Raw genomic sequence first — 22,717 nt, 5'->3', positions numbered from 1 at the left:
GACGGTTTTATTTTTTTATTATTGCTTGGCCCTAATCCTCTTCCGTAGTAGTCTATGTACGCTTTTTCCTGTTTTTCTCTGCATTTATTTTGGGCAGAGTAAAATAAACCTGTAGCTGTGGTTTGTGGTTATTATATATATACTCTTCTGGGACAAGTGAACGTCTCCCCTTAACTCTTAATTATTTGTCAATAGGGAACAATCATAAAATCTCAACCTTGCAAGCTATACCATCAAGCAATCTCTCAGAACAGCTATAGCAACCGCCTAGTTTTGACTGTCGTCTCTCTCGGTGACACAGCAGTCACAATGACTGCCTTCACGGTTTCGTAGTCTGAGGCTTGTGAGCACAGCGCTTCTCTCTGCGTTCCTGTCGTCTTGTCACAGGTCTAAATCAGCTTTATCTACACATCTCTCTTTGAAATGCACACCCGTCTGTATACGCATGTATCAGTACACCTAACAGACGCTTCACCCATCTCTCTTTCTCCCTCGCTCTCGCATAAACACATTCAGATAAAGAGCTTCGGATTATCTGCCTGAAGTCAGAATCTTTTACTGTGAAACTAACATTGTTTGAACTCACTTCAAGTTTAGATACTCTTTATGTAGCAGCGCACAATAATTCATCAGGGGGAAGTCAATACGTGTCAGTCAGGCGACATACTTTCAGATTCATTTAATTATCTGATCGCGATAAGACTTTTTATTCCCCCACATAACAGACAGCGATCTTTCCTTTGTTTGAAAGTCAACACAAATCTGTTAAGAATCAGTTGAGATTTCATTTCAGAAGAAAGAAAGGCCTAAAAAGAATCTCGCATCAAGAGTCTTCGAAACCTCTGGGACGGGTTGCCCACCGCATGTAATATTTAATGGAAAGATAACAGTTGAGATTTAAACAGTTATTAATTAAAATCAAATGTCTGAAAATGTGATTAGGAATAAAACCGAGCCTCTGGCATAATGAATAAGTCATTCCTTTGTTCCACTCTAAGGCTTGTGTAACTAGAAGCGTTCAGCTTGTCAACATTTAGCCACAGCTTGTTTAGCAATGTGTTGTAGACTCTAAGGGGTTGTATTCACAAGAATGCAATTGATAATGCCAGTGGGTCAATGGGTTTACATGGTTAGCATGGCCCAGTTAGCCTCTGCTGGTAGATGCGGTAACTACACCATATTTTTTTTTTAAGTAACCATGTATTCCAAGATTTCTATGCTTGCTCACTAAGGCTGCATTTATTTTATCAATCATTACTCAGCATACATAAATCAGCATCATTACTCCACTCTTCAGTGTCACATAATCCTTCAGAAATCATTCTAATATGCTGATTTATGTATGATTGTGTTTGATTTTTGTGGAAACCATCTGTGACATTTTTATTTGATCTATTGTACAAATATAAGTCTTTACACTCACAATTGGTCAAGAAAAAAAAAAAAAAAAACTTACTGACCCCAAACTTTTGAATGTTAGTGTGAACTGCAGATATTTTGTTATATACTAGAAATTGTTGTTGTACCCATTTTTTCTTTTTTTCTTTTTTGGAGGGCTGAAACAGATTCCTTCCTGCTGAAAAAAAAAATCTGCTTAAGCCATCCTAAACAAATTTTGCTAGTCTTAGGTGGTTTAAGTTGGTCTCCCAGCATAGAACCCCCAAAAAAACATTTAAAAACTGCTATCAAACCAGACGTTTTCGACCAGAATGCGTACTTGTCTTTGACTTTGCATGTTCATGTGGTACCATGTAGCGTGTAGGTCACATACATCCATACGACATGCATGCAGCTGTTACTGAGATGAACGGAAATGCTAACAGAGCTCTCTTCAGCTATATACTTGGCTAATGCAAACAACCTCTTTCTTTGAAGTGAAGCCATAACCCGTGACTCAGATGTTACTCATGTTAGAGAAGATTATGTTAGAGAAGATTATTCTTGCATCAATTGTAATCTAAATAAATAAATATGACAAAGAGCATCATGACTGTCAGTGATACTGGATACACACAATAAGAATCACAGATGTTTTGGCCAGAAATGCAAATGAGTTTTGCAGCGGAGCTTTCTCATGTCTATGTGTGTGTGTGTGTGTGTGTGTGTGTGAAACGAGCAGTCAGCGCAGACAGCTTCGGCAGGTGAACCCAACTGCAGGTCTGCTGATGTGTCGTGGCATCAGTGTTTAGTTCTTTACCTCAGGCATTCAGGAGGCTGTCACAGTCAAACTGTGTGTGAATGTGTGTGTTGCCAGCTGTGTTTGTGTGCAACAGCCATTTAGCATCTTTTCCAAGGGTAGTCAGCTCAGGTAGAGGTTCTTTATATTAGAAATACTCTTTTGTACGGAGTAGTACAGTTGTCACGAAGTAACCATCAGATAAAGAAGAACAATGAAGAAAAACAACCAGATCTGTACATTTTCTGAAGAAAATGAAAGTGTTTTTACAAGTGTTTTAAATTACACCCTACAATACTAGAGTGTTGCAGGCAGTTGTCAGCTCGTTGCTATGAGTTCCTGATGGGTTTTGAGAATTCAGCTTTTCACTCTTTGACTATTAATATATTCTGGGAGGTTTGGTTGTTTTGGGTTGTTGCTAGGGCATTATGTGTTTTTCGGAGGTTTCTGAGAATATTTCTGAGAATATTCTGTGGCTACAGGGTTGCTAGCAGTGGACGCTAAGGCATTAGGCCTACTATGCATTAATGAGGGTTTTTTTTGTCGCTTTTTTTTCAGTGTTGATATGTTGCTGTTAGTATCATACATATGTATATGTAGAGTCCACAAGGTTCCGAAGAAACAGAATAACCTTTCACAGGTGGAAATGTGTTGGTTTGTGTTTTTATCAACTCAATATTACAGGTTTTTAAACTAACTTTTTAATGTCATGTTACCTGATGCCTTCGTATTGTTGTATTAAATCCTATTAAAATCATCTGCTGAAGTCTATGCTGATAAAGATATTCATACTTGCGTGTAACTTTGATTGCAGAATCACACTCATCTTGTTCTTGAGTGTTCATGGACTGCTTTAACCATTTCAACTTTCAAATCTATCTATCTATCTATCTATCTATCTATCTATCTATCTATCTATCTCTCTCTCTCTCTCTCTCTCTATATATATATATATATATATATATATATATATATATCTATATGGTTATATATATGGTTGGTATATTCTAGGTGGTTGCTAGGTCATTGTTGCTATGGCATTGGCTGTTTTGAGTGGTTGCTAGGTCATTTGTGTTTCAGATGTGTTCTGTGTGTTTTTAGCATGCTGCTACCACAACAACTACTCTTGCTAGGACATTGCTAGGGTGTTTTAGGTTGCTGCCGAGGCATTGCTATGCGTTTCTGAGGTGTTCTGCATGTTTTTAATCCTTTGCTATGTGGCTATTAGTGTATTCTGGATGGTTGCTAGATCATTTGCTTGTTTTGTTTAGTTGCGAGGGCATTTATGTGTGTTTCTGTGGTGTTTTTAGCATGTAGCTACTAGATTTGCTAGGTTGGATTAGGTGGTTGTCCCAAGCCCATCCCAAGTTTCTATTGGGTGGCCATTTCCATAACACCAAAAAGGAGGACACTTTGCGGCATTTAGTGAGGCAAGAATAGTTGCATAGGCCTCTGGTGTACTCGCAACTACAATATAGCCTACTCGTAATACAATTTTGTCCATTATATCGATGGTATCATGATACAGTGATTCTGAAAAAGCCTACTCTATTCATTGCCGGACAATTTGATGTAGATCTATGTGTAACAGAAGAGGAAAAAAAAATGTTTGTTCACAGTATTTGTATTTATTAAAGATATTGTGATGTCTGGGGGGGGTGTGTATATATATATATATATATATATATATATATATATGAAAATGCTCCTCTCTAGATTTTTTTTCTCTCTAGCAAACTAGCCTGCTGTCAATACTAAATGCCTGAGGTAAATATAATGCTACGTGAGATATTATTCCCAAGCTTTCGTGTGACTGCATGAACCGAACCGTGACGTTCGAACCGTGATGGTTGGGGATGAATGCATGTACCATTACACCCCTATTGATTCCACTGATTTCTTTTACTTAGATGAAAACTCTTTCTGTTTCTCTTGCTGTTACATTTCAGATCATCACATTCTTCAACAATGAGGTCTACACCAACGACAACCATGCCAGTCGTCTGTCCTTCGCGGGGGACTACCTGAACGGAGACGCCTCTCTCCTGATCAGTGATCTGCAGCTGACAGACTCTGGAGAATACCACTGTAAGGTCAAGACCGGCGGCAAATACCACTGGAGCCAAGTCAACCTCATTGTGCTGGGTAAGGCTCATCTTCCTGGAATCAGCTCCCAATCATTTCCTCCATCAGCCAGCCTCACTGTGATTCAATTTGACGATCATACAGATTACAAAATTTGGCCCATCATTGACATAATCTAGAAATATGATTGGTTGCATTTGCTGGCCAGTCACTCTCAACTCCGGTTATGTTTGCTTCACTTTGGATGCTAAATCGAGAGGATGTTAATTTGAAATGGTGGGATGAGTGAACATTGATTGAGCTCTATCTCTTAAAAACAGAAGAGACAGAATTAGGAGCTTATGTGATTTCTCTTCTTCTAGCAAAACAGTTTACTGTCATCCCAAATGAGGTTCAGATGAGCTTCTTATGATTTGATATTTTGCTATGTCTGGTTTCCATTATTAGACCGCAGGGTTTCCAAGCCGTCATTCAAATGCAGTATCTCTGACACCACAGCGCTCAGCCAAGAGAAGAAGTGGAAAGAAAGATGTTTCTATTTATTTAGACTCATCTTTATATGCTTTTGTTGCATAGTTCCTATTTTCAAGGACTCTCAGCTTACGCCAAGCAGTTTGAAGTTGTAAATCACTTCCTAATTTTATTTCTTAAATCATTTCATTACCAGATTAGTACGCTAGCCACAGAGGGACAGGATATTGGTGTAAAGTTGAAAGAAAGAGAAATAGGAGGATGAATTGATGTAAATCCGGCCTCCACCCTAGAGTTTCTCTCATGTACAGTATTAGCATATCACTGAAGATTAGCTCAATACTGCCTTCCCATAATCCTCATTCTCCACCCCCTGTCTCTCTCGCTACTCTTCTTTTATATTTCCTCTCCGTCACTCTATAAACACATTACAGCGAGTTAGTGTTCAAATTATGATGTTATCTTCAGCCTGTATTATGCTTTTGTCGAAATTTGCAGTTGACAGGATATGACGCAGGATCTGATTTCAACATGTGCAACATGTTCCCGGATCATCATCCTTGAATAACATTTCAATTAACTAATCAGATTTGAGGGACAAGCTTACAATTTATGTCAAGTTCACGCTTACAACCAGGGTTTGGTGTTTCTACATCAGTGTTATTCACCTATCATTTCCCTTTGGTTTTAGGGATCAGTTATGGGTAGGGCTAGGTTTAGGACCACATTTTCGGACAGGAATGTTGTTCCAGGATCAACAAAATACGTTGACCTTAGAACGCGTCTCTGCAAAATCAGAGCGGGCAGAAATGATGCAATTCACACATGTGTTAATCACTAGGCTAAAACTTTTCATGCAGCTACTCTAAATGATGGTCCCACTAAGCTCTGCTTGTTTCCTGAGATTTCTTTTATCAGAGCTAAACGAATGGGCATTGTCCTTCGGATGAGAAGTTAAACCGAGGTCCTGACTCTCTGTGGTCATTAAAAATCCCATGGCACTTCTCGTAAAGAGTGTGTCCTGGCCAAATTCCCTCCATAGGCCCTTAACAATCATGGCCTCGTCCATTGAATTGGCTCTTTCACTCTCTCTCCTCTCCACCTACAGCTGGTCCGTGGTGAGCGCACTGGTGCCGTTGTACTGCGGCTGCCGTCGCATCATCCAAGTGGATGCTGCACACTGGTGGTGGATGAGGAGAGACCCCTGATATGATTGTAAAGCACTTTGGGTGTACAGTAGTACATAGGAAAGCGCTATATAAATGGCTCATTCATTTATTCATTGTTTCACTTGGAGTCCATCCGCATGTTCATTGATTTTCAGTATGGAGCTTAAGCTGTGAAAAATCTTGTTTGCTGATTATTTTATAAGATGAGGACCACATCCTGGAACAGTATATCCTTTCTATGTTGGTTAAATACTGTTTTGACTGTGGAGCAAAGACGTAGAAATATACACTAACAGTAACTCCATAACCTGACACATCTTAGCTGAATTGGTTCCTGTGTCCTTCTGATGTGTTTGTGTGTCTATAGACCGGGTCATTAGGGCCAGAAAAGGCCACAGAGGTCTACAGGCTGTCTCTTAACTGCCATTCAGCCTCCAGACAGATCCCTCTGGACAGGTTCATCTAACTGACCCCAGAACAGTTTAGAGCAGTGCTGCGGTATGCAGGATGCCAGTGGGACTGGTCTGAGGTCACTTTGTTAACTGTTGTGAGGCATTGTGGTCTTTGATTTTGCTTCTGTGTCCATTCAGATTTGCTGCGTAGGTCAGAGGGGAGTTCAAACCAGTCAGTGCACAGGAAAACAACTCCTGACCTTTGCCCAAACCCTGACCCCTTGCCTCCCCAAATGTCACAGTTAAGATGGATTGCCTCTTTGATATTTATTTCCCTCCAAAAAAAAAAAAATGGCAGTGTGCTGTGTTTGCGAGTTTTAGTTTCAATTATAATTTCAAAATACTGCTTCAAAGTGTCAAACAGTATTGAGATAGATAGATAGATAGATAGATAGATAGATAGATAGATAGATAGATAGATAGATAGATAGATAGATAGATAGATAGATAGATAGATAGATAGATAGATAGATAGATAGATAGATAGATAGATAGATAGATAGATAGATAGATATGGACTAATATGGATTAGTTTTACGATCGCTTTGTGAACATTTTGGAGCGTCAAAGTTTCAGTTGCGTAGCTGTCTATGGAGGGACAGAAAGCTCTCAGGTTTCATAATAAAGATCTTCATTTGTGTTCTGAATATGAACAAAAGTCTTAAGGGTTTGGAACGACATGAGGGTGAATAATTAATGACAGAGTTTTCATTTTTGGGTGAAATAACCCTTTAACTACTAGGTGGTGTGACCCATTCACCAAAAACCTGGGCTGGTAACTAAAAGGTAGTTGGTTCAAACACCACAAGGACTGATACTTGAACCTGGGAACTGTTTCTATAGTAAGCTGTTTTGGGTAACAATATTATATGACTAATTAGTTAACTTAACATTAACACACATTTGTGTTTCCTCGTTTACAGTGAAGCCCTCCAAACCCCGGTGCTGGATGGAGGGCCGGCTTCTGGAGGGCAGTGATGTGAAACTGAGCTGTAAGTCTTCAGACGGATCTGACCCCATTCAGTACAAATGGGAGAGAGTACTGGATAAAGGCAAGAGTGTGGGAAAACTGCCTCCCCTCGCCCTCATCGGTGAGTCAAACACCCAAACAGACTGGAGCATATCATACCTTATTCTGGACAGAAAGGGGTTCGTACAGTTACTTGCTGCTAACTGTCTCAAATAATAGTGTTGAATGTCTTTCAAAGATCTGATTCCATAAACTTCAGACACAAATGCATCACCTAGTTCTTCCACAGAAGTGCTGATTGTAGCAGATTAAACCTGTGCATATTGACTCCCAGGCATTGCGTGTCAAACAGGCAATGATATTTAAACAGATTCCAACAGCTCTAGTGATATTAGCCCACAATATGCATTATAGGGTTTTGCGGGTTGATGATACATAACGTGAGATGTGTCAAATGGTAGAGATTCAGATCTATATATATGTAACTGCATTCTATCTGTAATCTGCATTGTTTCATCTACGTCACATTGTCCAACTCCGTCCCTTCATCAGTACCAAAGACACTGAAACTGTCATCCATGCATTTGTCACTTCACGCCTTGATTACTGTAATGCTCTTTTCATTGGTCTACCTGCCAGCTCCATCTCCAGATTACAATACATTCAAAACTCTGCTGCTAGAATACTCACCCATACCAAGCGTTCTGCTCATATCACCTCAATTTTGTATGATCTCCACTGGCTTCCAGTTGCCTACCGTATTAAATTAAAAATTCTCCTGCTCACTTTTAAATCTTTGCATGGCTTGGCTCCCCATTATCTTTGTAATATGTTCATCCCCTACACCCCGACTCGCTCACTACGTTCCTCCGACTCTGGCCTTCTCGTTGTCCCTCGGCATCACCTGTCTTCAATGGGGGGCAGATCATTTAGTGTTATCGCACCCAAACTCTGGAATTCTCTCCCCCGCTCACTCTGTTGTGTTAATAATATCTCTGAATTTAAATCATTACTCCAAACTCACTTGTTTTCTGAATGTTATACCTCTGATTTGATGGATTGATTGCTCTGCTTAATTAACTAATAGCTCTCTGAATGTTATGTTATGTCTCTTAAGTCCTGTTTTGTATTTTATTGTGCTTGATTCTATTCTTCTGTATGCTTCCTTGTCTTCAAACTATTGTTTTTCATCATTGTCTATTCGTATTAGTAATGTAGATTGTAAAGCGTCCTTGAGCCCTGGAAAGGCACTATGTAAATAAAACGTATTATTATTATTATTATTATTATTATTATTATTATTATTAACTCAAGCAAAAAACTATAGCCTATTCTGCTAACTGAATTCATCTGATTTGCAGTCATGCCTTCAAACATATACTATATACTGTGTGTAGATTTACTTCTGTTCAAATGTAAAAATGTTTTACTTATTGCTATGTTTTTGAAAGAAGTTTCTTTTGCATTTATTAGATCAAAAAATACAGTACAATTAGTAATATTTTGTGAAATATTTTTACAATTTAAAATAATTACCTAGTTCTGGCATGAAACTCTAGATGGCGCAGGCTGATAGATCTTTAAAGGCACAATTTTTTGGATGAAAATATAAAAAAACCACTAGAACAATGTTATATATTTTGTTGACTTGTGTACTTACATTATCCCAAATGTTTCCAAGAATGTTTAAATCTAGAGAAATCTAGAGCAATTTTTACCAGAATACAGACTGTGTCTGTGCGTCGCCTATCAATGACATCACACATGCGTCGATTACATTAAAACACGATTACACAAAACACTAAAGATGCTTTAATATATTATGTGTTTTATTAGACAAGTGAGCTGTTTGGATACATTAATGGACAGAAAACTAATCATGCTATATAGCTCAACACATTTAGTCTTATTGTTTAAATCTTGTTTTCTTGATTTACCGTGAATACCATGTTTTACCATGCCTAATTTTGATCTAGCTTACTGCAGTGTGCATTAAGTGTCTCATAGTAGAGCGAATGCAGAATAGCATTATAACGACTTTCAACACACAAATGTATCTAATATGATATAACAGCGCTGCGTTACCCCACATCCGCTTGAGTGGAAGAAGCGGAAGCAGCCACTGCGGCATAATAAAATTTCCGCTTCTCTCGAGATGTGTGTCACGCTCGTCTCTCATTAGCAATTGCTCCAGCGGCCTCGTTTCTGCTCGCACAACACTCGCCCTGCTCTGCTTCATACTACAGTAACGTTAATAATATCATCCATGAACATCAATTTCTGCTCGAGTCCCATCCCGATTTTTTTCCACCAGCTGTAGATGTGAAGACAACACCTCCAATGGTTCTGCTCAGTCTTGGCATCATCAAGCTATGCCTTTGTTTTGAATAAGCGACTTCTAGCGGCAAAAATGTACATATTGTGCCTTTAACTCATTGGGTAGCAATCACGTCTGCTGAATCTTTAATATGCATCATATAGACCTTGGGTAGGCAAAACAATGAGTTAACATAGTCTAGACCACATAACAAAAGATGAAGTTTGACAGATTTTGGCTGTTGTTAGAATTTGATCTTAATGGGTTCTGCTTGGGAAAAAAAACGTATCAAAAGTGCAAGAACTACACAATATTCGAGTGTAATATGGCTTTGCAGATGGGACAGAGTAATGCTCTGTTTCAGAGTGATTTCTCCTGCTGACACCGGATCATCAGAGCCCCATATTGTTTTACAATCTATTTAGCCGTATGCAGTCAGTGCTGCAAGAGAGATGAACCGTGCCGTCGCCCGAGCTCAACAATTAACCACCCTCATCAATGACCACCTGCTCACTCTAATAAGCTTTCTTTGGCCGATAAACATTCCACCACTCCAGAATTCACTGCAGACACTGGATGAGAAGAGGGATGATGGGACAGGAATGTGGGGATGAAAGAGGAGGCATTACATCCTGGATGTGTAAATGATGCAGGCGACTCAAATAACTCCGGCTGACAAACGCTCCTCGGTTGAAGATGCAAGCGCGGTTCTCGATTCTCAAGACACGAATACTTTCTCACAGGCTACAGGGAAACATTTACTGTTCATCTCGTCTGCTGGAGTTCCAGCAGAACTATGAATCACCCTGACACGCACAAACACTAATTCATTCACATAAGCGCACACACTTTACTGGGCTTGCTCTCTGATGAAAACACTCTGTTTGATTGAAACCTGTAAAATAGCGTAGTAAAGGAAGTCATAAAAGACGGGAAACACTGCTAACACTGTTTTGTAGGTTCAGGTGAGTCGGGAACTGGAGAGTTACTCATACCATAATCCTGCTTCATCAGCATTGTGTCCTTGAGCAATGCACACAACACAATACACAAGAAAACTAACAAAGTAACAAAATATGACAAGTAAAGTCGCAATGTAACAAGTAGTTATACACGTAGTATTATATTATATTATATTATATTATATTATATTATATTATATTATATTATATTATATTATATTATATTATATTGTGTGACTAAATAATGTACAATGTACAGTGACAATTGGCAAGACGTCTGCCTAATTACCTGATAGATTGTAGTTATACCTCAGCTTATATATGTTTAGGTATATAATTTATTTTTTCCTATTTTCAGATCTGAAGAACCCAGAGATCGTGACCTTGAGGAACTTGACGCAGGACAGCTCCGGGGTCTACAAATGCACGGCCAGCAACGATGTAGGAGAGGAGAACTGTATCATCGAGGTCACAATGCAATGTGAGTTCTGCTCTGAGGTCAGCCTGTGCTCTGGGTGTAATTAGTGTGGATGTTATGATACTCTGATCTCGGATCAGTCGGTGGTGGCGCTTTTAGCTTGGAGCTAGAGCCTCAGTGTGATGGATGGAGGCTGTTTCCACACTGCACAGAGCTTCTATTTGTGTATTATGGGTATCATGGGTATGACACAATTGTTTCCATTGTTTTGACTCGTGCACAGTGTTGGGCACGTTACTTTAAAAAAGTAATTAGTTATAGTTACTAGTTACTTCTCACAAATAGTAACGGAGTTAGTAACTGAGTTACATCATTATAAAAGTAACTAATTACCAGGGAAAGTAACTATTGCGTTACTTTAAAAAAATAAAAAAATAAATATAAAACTATGCCAAATAAATTAAATGCCCCCAATATTACATATAAGTCTAAGAATAAATTATTCTTGATGCGACTCCTGACTCATGATCCGCTCTTGCTCACGACATGAAATTTCTCTGTACTGTGTTGGTAGCCATTAAAGAAAACGTAGTTTCATATTTATGTTTAAATAGTCCTATGTTATGTTTTAAATCCATTTATTCGATTATGAAAAGTGAACAGCGTGAGTAAGATGCATCATAAGATGCGCAAATATATCGGGAGACATGGAGTGGGTCAGACATGATTTTAAACACTTCATTAAGTTTTGTTTTATAGAAAGCCTCTCTTTAAAGTGAATTTCGTTTTGTAAAAATTGTATCTTAATTTTAATCAATGTTTCATCAACCAATTGCTTGGATTTAATATATAACAAGCAAATATAGCAGACAATAAAATCATGACATGGAGGCGCAGGCGCGATCACTGGCGCATGAACTGGAGTGCGTCTTATAGGCTAAATGAACCGAAACTCAGAGGCTGCTTGCCTCGCAGACATGAGAAATATATCTATAGAATGCTTGAAATATCTACTTTAACGAAAATTAAGTAATTAAACACGAAAAGAAAGAGGCTACTCTGATTATATAGCCTAATCCGAATGAAATGTGCATTATCTCTCTAGGCGCGTCCATATGAGCAGATGATCAGCAATGAGAATCAGCAATGTCAACTTCATCTTTGCAGCCGACACTGATTCAGAAAACATTACTTTATTAATAAACAATTAAAATGTCTCCTTGCTGTTTTTGTCACACTCATAATCATTACTTTTGCCGGTTCTTTATGGCAATTATGCGTGCCCTTGAGTGCTATATAGCCTATATTACGTAAACGCTCCTTATTATGGTTTATTCTCTCCAATATTTAAGAAATTAAATTAATATAAATGTGATTAGTCAACTAATAGCTTAAATGAACAACTACTAGTCGACTAGAAAAAAACTCATTTCACATATTTCCGATCAAGCATCAAAAAGGGTATTCTGGTTTGAGCTCGCGCTTCGCGCGCATGCTCTGACAGACACACACACAGCGCATCATACATTATTATCAGTTTAAAATTATATTTGTGTATGACTAACCGCAGCACACACCAGAGAAAAAAACTTTGCAGGTCCTATGGCTGAGAGAGAGCTTACTCAGATGAAAACTAGGGTTGTTCCGATTCCGATATCGGAAATACCACCGATACCACAAAAAATTCTGGCATCGGTATCGGCGAGTATTTAAACTCACGTACTGATCCGATACCATTTTCTTAAACAATACCTAGTTGTGCCCGCTATCTTTGCTTAACGCAGCAAATCGGAAATCAATTCTTCTTCGCGGCTCAGAATGCAAACACAGGAAGTTGTGCTGTGTTGCCACAAGCAACCACTGTTTAGAGCAGCGGAGAAGTGAAAACGCGCTAGCAGTATGTCTGCTGTTTGGCAGTATTTCAGACCAGTAAAACGGCGACATGTCTCATATGCAATGCTGCAATTTCGAGTGGCACAAGTATTGGCAACTTTAACACAAATAACTTAATAAAGCATTTGAAGACGCGTCACCCCGCGCAACACGATGGTTACATAAAGGCTAATGCTGCGTTCACACCAGACGCGAATGAAGCGATAAGCGCGAGTGATTTACATGTTAAGTCAATGCAAAGACGCGAATTGACTCCCTGCGGCGCGATTCGCGTGAATGACGCGGTGCGAATTGAGCGATTCGGGCGTTTGACGCGCTTAAGATGGAGAAGGATGAGGCGTGCCAGCTTCATTCAAACAAAGAGAAAAGTTTTCAAAAGACAAATAAAGATAACCGACAAAATTGTCGGGTTTATTGTTCTGGATGACCAGCTGCTGTCAGTCGTCGAAAACGTGAGATTTTTATTTAACAAAATTGTTTCTGGACTTCAAGTTTTAAAGAGATTATTTTCTTATATAATTATATTCCTAGATTTATTTGTTGCACTGTTTTTATAGTTATATTGTAAAACTAATATACCTTTTTCAGTTTACAGTGTTAGATTTGTGGCTGCATTTGAAGTTCTTTTTCACTTAAAATAAATAAATAATATAACTGACAAATGTATGTCAGATAATAAAAATACTCTAGTTCACTGTATGATTTTGTTCTTGTTTTATTAAGGGATAAGTCTGAAGCACACCATAAATAATTCTATCAATTCATACAGGGCTAGTAGTATATATATATATATATACAGATACACACCCAGGTATCGGATCGGTACTCGGTATCGGCCGATACCCTGAGCTCAGGTATCGGAATCGGTATCGGGAATGGAAAAGGGGTATCGGAACATCTCTAATGAAAACCGCTTCAGTGAGCTCAATTATAGTAACGCGGCATTTTTTTGTCAGTAACGCTAACGGCGTTGTAACGGGAGAAAAAGTAATTAGTTTGATTACTCGTTACTGAAAAAAGTAACGGCGTTAGTAACGCGCGTTATTTATAACGCCGTTATTCCCATCACTGCTCGTGCAGTTTAAATATCGAGGAGTTTTATTTAGTTAGTTAGTGTTACTATCTTAAAAATACAATACCATTTTCCTGCTTTGTTGTCTTGAGAAAAAACTTTATGCATTTTTACATTTTTAAAACAAGTCATTCGGTATGATAGATAAGCTGTTTTCCTCATGGGGACCAAAAAAAAATCCCCACAAGATCAAAGTTATTGCAATAAAGGTATTGCCATCATTGTGGGGACATTTGGTCCCCATAACGTAGGGAATACCAAGACCACACACAGGTTTGTTTTTGTGAATTGTGGGGACATTCCATAGGCGTAAAGGTTTTTATACTGTACAAACCGTATTTTCTATCCCCCTACACTACCCCTACCCCTAAACCTACCCATCACAGAACTGTGCACATTTTTACTTTCTCACCAAAACTCATTCTGTATGATTTATAAGCCTTTTGAAAAATGGGGACATGGGGTAATGTCCTCATAAGTCACCCTCTCCTTGTAATACCTATGTCATACCCATTATACAAATTTGTGTCCTGATATGTCACAAAAATACGCACAAATACACACACACACACGTTTGTTTCAATGTATTAGGTTAATGATATTTTCTATTGCCAAACCCGTCCCCTACTCCTAAACCTGCCCATCACAACACTAAATTTTAACTAAAATGCATGGTTTGGCCAATTTATAAGCCTTTTAACTAGTGAGGACCAGTGAGGACTCTCACTAGTTGGTTGTCATAATATTTCACTATATAAGTAAGGACATTTGGCCTTCACAAGTATATCCAAACCTGTAAACACACACACATACACACACACACACACACACATGCTCTATCTCTTTTACTGAGCACTGGGAGCTACAGAAAGCCAGAATGTGGCCATTTGTCATTGGTCTTGCTCAAATAGCCATCCTTCAGTGTTTGTGTGTAATGGTTTTGGAAGAGGCAGAAGAATTTAATGCTCACCAGAGGAGAAGATGGAGAGAGTTATATAAACTCTTGACAACTGTCCTGCATTTAGGCCTTGTGCTAGTCTTTCACAACACAGGAAATAAAATGTGAAAGAGGCATTTCACAGTTGTGTCTGGCAAAGTTTAATTTGGGTCTGCCTTATTCAGTTTTACTCGCAAGATATCTCATGAGAACACTAATGAAGTGTAACTACCATATGGGCTCCCCTGCTAATATAATGTTTAAACAATGAACAAATCAAAAGCTCTTTGTCAAACAAAAATTCATGGCTCTTAAAGGTGCACTTAGTAATTTTTTATTTATGTTGTGCTGGCCAATATGGCAATCATCTTAGAAGTAAATACTGTCACCCAGTGGCATGAATGTAGAATCACAAAAAAGAGGATGTAGAAATGTGCTATCAGTTGTTAGGCATGATTCATTTATTAACTGAGCGAAATAACCAATTATAGGAGTGTTGCTGAGATAAAGTAAGTAATATTTGGCTGGTCAGTGTCACAACGGTGGTTGCAGCAGGATCTATGTGCAGCAGTCTTTTATTTACCCAAAATTCAAAAATAACACAAAATACCCAGATATAAAAATAAATAAACAAAAAACAGGTATGGAACAACCAGTAAATGTATACAATAATGGACAACTGAGAACACAAATTGAGGGCTATAAATACACCAAGACACAGGTGAGACACATGAGGGCAAATTAAAAACCAAAAGAGCATGAACAAAGAAAACGCAGGAAACTGAACTGAGAACAGTGCTAAAACTAACTCAAAGGCTGTGTCCGAAATCACCCCTTGTACCCTCATTCCTTAATCCCTGCATTAGTCCACTAATATAGTTCACTTGAAGGATTGAATGAAAACAAATAGGCAAATTTTGTGCTTGCTGTTTAATAATTATTTGAAACTTGCAGCTCCAGTAGTAAGACTGGATGGGCCCTATCATACGCCAGGCACAACACAAGTGTCTTTTTGATAGTTTCAGCCCGACACAGTTATCATTTTCACATCCAGTGCCACGTTGTTTAAATAGCAAATGCACTCATGCCCATCAGTTCGCCCATGGGAGTGCTGGTCTGAAAACAAGGTGTGTTCAGGCGCATTGTTGGCATGTTGCTATTTTGAGGCAACTGAAAATGAAAATTTACTTTAGACCAGTTTTTTGTTGCTTAATTACACAGTCGTTTTCAGTTTTTTTTTTTTTTTTCTTCTTCTTTTGTTATTTGAAGGGGGTGTTAGTAATATGCACCTATACGCGGGTGCATAAAGCGCCTACGCTCTTAATTAAACAATTGTTAATGAATTAAAAAGGAATTTATACCTGTATGATATTATGCTGTACCCACTAGTGTTGTCAAAAGTACCGGTACTTCGGTACCAAGTCGGTACTGAAATTTTGAAAATGTGACGATACCCGCATTTCTGTAGTACCGGTAGTACCGAGAATCCGGGTATATTCGGTACCCACTGATAGGACTGTGGCAGTATTACGTGAATGTGACAGGTGAGCTGGTTTATGCTGGTCCAGGACCAGCTTAGGACTAGCATGGACCAGTAGGACCAGTTTAGGACCAGCATTTGACCAGCATACAGCTTCAAAACCTACCTTACCAGCATATGCTGGTTTTTTCAACAGTACACAATGGATGTTTGAGCATTTTTTTTTCAAAATGTATTTATTTGAGGTAGCCTATATATATATATATATATATATATATATATATATATATATATATATATATATATATATATATATATATATATTCAGTTGCGGGCACCATCTTCTGGTCTAACACGGGAAGTCATTTGGCGCACAACTCTCACAATGCATTATGGGTATTCTCTAGCCGATGAGCATATCATTGTGATATTGAATGAGTGCACTCAGTAACGTCCAATATAGTTCCGGATACCACTACAAACCAGATGTGACTGTCATGTGATCTCAATTTGGCTGCCCCCATGAGGTGACTTGCTCTATGTAAAACAAAAAAATGGTAACACTTTACAATAAAGTCCCATTAGTTTATGCATTAACCAACATTAACTAACAATGAGCTGTACATTTGTTACAGTATTTATTAATCTTTGTTAACAATGAATCTTTGTTTTAATACTTAATAAAAATACAACTGTTCACCGTTCAAGTTATCTCATGTTAACAGGTAAAACTTTTGATGTTATTAATGATGTAGTAAATATTGAAAGCTTATTAAATGCTTTAGAATATGTTTTCATTGTTGTTTAATGTTAACCAATGTTAACAAATGGAACATTATTGTAAAGTATTACCAACATTTTTTTGTTATTAGACTTTTAATATGACTGGGGGTTTTAATGAAACTTATGTGATTTTCTTGGCTAAATGCAATATTTGTTAGTACAGCATTGCATGTCAAACAGATGTTATTTGTTCCTGACTTTCAGATACATATTTTGAGAGTCAAGTTGGCGCACAAATGATTTATATCCATGTGCATTGGTGTAAAACAAACAATTACATTTGAATAAAATATAACATGGCTTGTAGACATTCAGTCATAGCTGAAATTAGGTTTAGAATAATGATTGCTCATTTTATGTTGTAGCAAATCATTTTACTATTGATGTACATGTTCAGGGCTGTACGGATTTTTCCCCCCAATATAAATATAAACTGAGACACAAGTCATTTTACCACAGTCAAATGACTCTCTGCTTTGCATCATGCCTATAAACACCCCTTTCCAGAGTAAAATCAATGTTACACATTTATGAATATGTAATGTAACATATTTGTATGTAAAAAGTTCATTTTCATTTTAATTTGTAATGATTTTTTAAATATAGTTAATTTAACTTATATGAATGTGGCAAATGCGATGTGATTTAATGGCGTGACAATTTGACAAAAATGTCCTTCTGTGTGTTTAGATGTGCGAGGCATGGGTGTTGTGGCTGGTGCTGTGGTTGGCGTTTCATTCGGAGTTCTGCTTCTCATTCTCATCATCTGGCTGGTCTTCCGCAAGAAGGAGAAGAAGAAATATGAGGAGGAGGAGACACCTAATGAGATCAGGTGAGATCTCAGTATCGATTGTGTTTTTACAGCTCCACTTTCACTCTTAATATTACCTAGAGCAGTGACTTTAACTAGGCTTTTGTGTATGTTCAGGATGGAACATATGCTTCATATTGTCTTCAGGACAATCTTCATAATACATCAGACAGCAGACATCAGGCCTATAGTGACAGAACTTTACTGTCTGTGCTCACATGAATAATGCAGCCACAAACCATGGCTATATCTCTGAATTATGCACACACAAACAAAAGTAAGCTCTACACTGGGAGCGTTCTTGCGCACACTGACTGTCATGATCTCTCACAATGTTCAGTTTTGGAGTATTATCCCAGTTTAGCAAGTTTTACTACTAACTTACTAGTTTTGTAATACTGGAGGTAACCTTAGTAAGGAAGTTCACTGCAAATATTGATTGCTGATGTCTATATCCTGCCATGTTTGTCATGATGTCAAAAAATCTATCCAGTTGATACCATACAACTGAAATTTCTTTTATCAGTTCCATTAAATAAATAAATAAATAAATTAAAAAATAAAATATGATATAATAAATATATCAATAGAGTAAATAGTTCTTGAAGTTTTTTTTTTTTTGTTTATCAGCATTAAATATTTAAGTAAATGTTCAAAAATTGAAAATAAAATTCTAATATATTTAAATGTAAAACACAAATACTAATCCTGTATAAAGACTGGCATTTATTTATTTATTTGTTTATTTATTCTTTCTTGCATGTGTATACATGTATGAATGTATGTGTAAAATTTTTAATTAGATTTTTATCATAATTTTAAATGTATTTATAATTATTTTAAATGTATTTAAAATGACAGTGCACTTTCAGACAATGGCTGCTCCAGGTCGAGACTACAATGGTTTTATTTTATTTTATTTTATTTTATTTTATTTTATTTTATTTTATTTTATTTTATTTTATTTTATTTTATTTTATATCTACACACACACACACACACACTACTGTTCAAAAGTTTGGGGTCAGTAAGATTTTTTAATGTTTTAAAAGAAGTATCTTCTGCTCACCAAGCCTGCATTTATTTGATTAAAAATACAAACAAAAACAGTAATATTGTGAAATATTATTCCAATTTAAAACAGCTGTTTTCTATGTCAATATATAGTAAAGTGTAATTTATTCCTGTGATCAAAGCTGAATTTTCAGCATCATTACTCCAGTCTTCAGTGTCACATGATCCTTCAGAAATCATTCTAATATGATGATTTGATGCTCAAGAAACATTTATGATTATTATCAATGTTGAAAATAAGTTATTTACATTTTTATTTCATGATGCTTTGATGAATAGAAAGTTCAAAAGAACAGCATTTGTCTGAAATCTAAATCTTTTGTAATATTAAACACTACCGTTCAGTTTGGGGTCAGTAAGAATTTTAATTTTATTTTTGGGGGATAGAAATAAAATTAATCAATACTTTTATTCATCAAGGATGAGTTAAACTGATCAAAAGTTACAGTAAAGACAATTATAATGTTAATATAATTTTAAATAAATGCTGTTCTTTTGAACTTTGTATTCAATGAAGAATTTTGAAAAAAAATTGTACACAACTGTTTTCAACATTGATAATAATAATGAATGTTTCTTGAGCATCAAATCATCATATTAGAATGATTTCTGAAGGATCATGTGACACTGAAGACTGGAGTAATGATGCTGAAAATTCAGCTTTGATCAAAAAAATAAATTACACTTTACTATATATTGACATAGAAAACAGCTGATTTACACTGGAATAATATTTCACAATATTACTGTTTTTGTTTGTATTTTTAATCAAATAAATATATATATTTTTTAATATTGACCTCTCTAACCAATATCTATATTTCCTTTACTTTTGTAGGGAGGATGCAGAAGCTCCAAAAGCCAAGCTGGTGAAGCCCAACTCCCTCTCCTCGTCCCGCTCTGGCAGCTCCCGCTCCGGTGCTTCCTCTACACAGTCCATGGTGCACAACAGCGTAGCCCGAGGTCAACGTCCACGGCCACCCGCTGTCGCCGCCCTCAAGGAGAACGGACAGCCCCACGGCTTCCCGCAGTCTCCCCCGGCCTACACGCAGGTCGTGGCTAAAACCCCAGAACCCCCTGCCACCCCAAAATTCAGACCCCCCAACCCTCCGGTGGGCATGGCCATCCCGGCGGGAGTCATGGTCCCGGCTCAAAGCAAGGCCTTTCAGACAGTGTAGAGAGTAAAGGAAACGCAGCCTGATGCAGGCATCTGTACAAGACACCCACAGTGACTCTTCCAAAAGTTGCAACTACGATTGGAAAAAATACACACACACACACACAAAAAAAAACAAAAAACTATAAAATAAAAACATAATTAAAGGATGTAAGTCAAAATAAAATCAATCATATAAAATCTAAAAAGTTGAATGCATATTTACAAGGGAAAATACACAATGCTTGCCCCCTTCTGATGTATTAAAAGAAAACAAGACAGGAACTAAAGAACAAGAATTTTTTATTCTCATTCTTTGGTTCTCTCTCCTTCTGATCTCATGGCACAGTCTGACCCTTTTTTAACATTATTTGCTTCTCTTTTTGAACTCTTAAAGGCTTTGTGGGCGGTGGGGTGGAAAGAGTTCCCCAAGTGCAGTTTATTTATTTATTGAATCAGAGAGGTTAAAGGGCCAAGAGCAGGCTGGGTTGATGAAACACGATGGGGAGTGGAAGGTCCAGCGACTGCCCCTATGAAGAGAAATGAAGGAAGAACCTGTTGATAGCGAGGGGGCGGCTCCGGGAATACAAACTATCTATATCTTATTTGCAAAGTTCCCATCCATTTTTTTGCAGAATGCAATGCAATCATTGACCATGACCCAGACATCAAAATCAAAGGCAATCTTATCAATACCTTAACAAACCACTAAGAAGAAGAAAACTTGAAGTGATTGGAAAAGATGACTCCTCGATGGACATTCCAGTGGATGACAGCATGTCACTGATGTAGCGGCATAGAGAGACTTTAATGGTTCAGTTAATGCAGAACACACTGTGGGGTGAATTCACTAAATGGTTGCGCTATACCTTAACGTGCTATATTTCACAAAAACCACCCACTGTCCAGTTTAACTGTATTTAAATAATGTCGTTGTCATTTGTGTTTTTTGTGCAAACCTAAAAACGAAAGTAAATTAGACAGATTATTGTACCTTTTCACCAAAAATCAGTGCTACTATATTTGCCTGCCGCAAAGTTTTGCTATTACTGCCTACAGAAAGTAGACGGTAAAAGAAATGCATAGGAAATTTTCTTGCAAATGACTTCAAATGATGATTAAATGATGGTGAAGAGCATTTTATCCCAAAGTGTCATGTAGTCGAGCGCACTTTTCAGATGCATAGAGTTCCTGTATGTAAATTCCCAGTAAAGTATGCCAGATTACGGTAGTCTGCTGTATCCTTCACAACCTAGAACTCAGAACGACCTGCGTAAATGTAGCGTGCAAACTATTGCAACTATTATGTGATTTGGATAACCTGGTTAATGAATTAGTGAATTAGATGTTAAAACAATGTGGGTGCAATTGATTCTTGGTGAATTCCCCCTGTGTGTCAACTAAGTGAACGTGATTTCACCCAGTACAACATGTTCCTGGATCAAAATCCTTGTTGATCCAGAAACAACATTCCAATCAACCAATAAGATTTGAGGGATAGGTTTATAGTTATTGTTTAGGCTTACAACAAGGGTTAGGGGCTTCTACACCATTCTTATCTCTAAAATCAGAGGGAAATGAAGTGAATAATGGCGCTTTTCCACTGCGTGGCACAACTCTGCACGGCTCGCTTTACTTTCGGTTTGCTTTTCTGGTTCAGTACCGCAGTGGTACTAAAGTATTGTTGCGCCGCTTCTACTGCCGTGGATCCGCACCTCGGCTACCAACGAGAGGAACATCTGCACTTCGTCTACTGAGCACGATACGGCCGATGGTCGCTTAAAGCAAGTCGTTTTAAGCGACTATTTAAATCTAGCGGATTTGGTGTCTTGTGTTTCAAATCCAATGACGCTGGTAGTTACAATTCTTTCTGACCAATCAGTGACCTGCAGTGTTTACACATCACATTTTAATATCGGTACGGAACTTGGAACCTCAACCGAGGTGGTACTATTTAAGCGAGCCATACCATGCAGTGGAAAAGTGCCATACATTATTGGTAGGGTTAGGTTTAGGGGTAGGGATAGGGATAGGGTCAGGACTATGTTTTTCCTGGATCAACATCTTTTGTCTTACTTGGCAAAATCACAAAAATGATCCTGGGACTACATTCCAATCAACCAATCAGATTTACTGATTTTAAGTTTACAGTTTATGTCAAATTTAGGCTTACAACCAGGGTTAGGTGCTTATACATCTGTGTTATTCACCTATCATTTCCTTCTGATTTTAGGGGTAAGTTATGGGTAGGGTTAGGACTAAATTTTTGGACAGGAATGTTGTTCCAGGATCAACAAAATGTGTTGATCCAGGAACACGACTTACTTGGCAAAATCACGGTGACCGCATTGTTACACACTGATATGAATTTTTGCATCTGTGTATATACATGGAGAGTATGTACTTGACAGAAAGTCTGCAGTCTGGTTTCAGATGTCATCCTCACCGCTTCATGGACAATTTCAGTTTGTATTACATACCGACCGCGGTA

General features: G+C 37.7%; 1 protein-coding gene across 1 annotated transcript in view; it reads left to right on the top strand.

The window, feature by feature from the left end:
- Nucleotides 1-22,020, top strand: part of clmpb (CXADR like membrane protein b) — a 108,430-nt gene extending 86,410 nt beyond the window's left edge. Inside the window, exons 3-7 of the mRNA XM_048167794.1 lie at nucleotides 4,126-4,321; nucleotides 7,277-7,444; nucleotides 10,961-11,083; nucleotides 17,876-18,017; nucleotides 19,909-22,020. Of these exons, the coding sequence (XP_048023751.1) occupies nucleotides 4,126-4,321; nucleotides 7,277-7,444; nucleotides 10,961-11,083; nucleotides 17,876-18,017; nucleotides 19,909-20,248 (969 nt within the window). The 3' untranslated portion in view covers nucleotides 20,249-22,020. The remainder of the gene's footprint in view (nucleotides 1-4,125; nucleotides 4,322-7,276; nucleotides 7,445-10,960; nucleotides 11,084-17,875; nucleotides 18,018-19,908) is intronic.
- The last annotated feature ends 697 nt before the right edge of the window (nucleotides 22,021-22,717 follow it).

This window comes from Megalobrama amblycephala, linkage group LG19 (genome assembly GCF_018812025.1).
Source record: "Megalobrama amblycephala isolate DHTTF-2021 linkage group LG19, ASM1881202v1, whole genome shotgun sequence".
In the NCBI taxonomy this organism is placed as follows: Eukaryota; Metazoa; Chordata; class Actinopteri; order Cypriniformes; family Xenocyprididae; genus Megalobrama; species Megalobrama amblycephala.
Note: the sequence above shows the minus strand (reverse complement) of the source record. Positions and strands in the feature narration are given on the sequence as shown.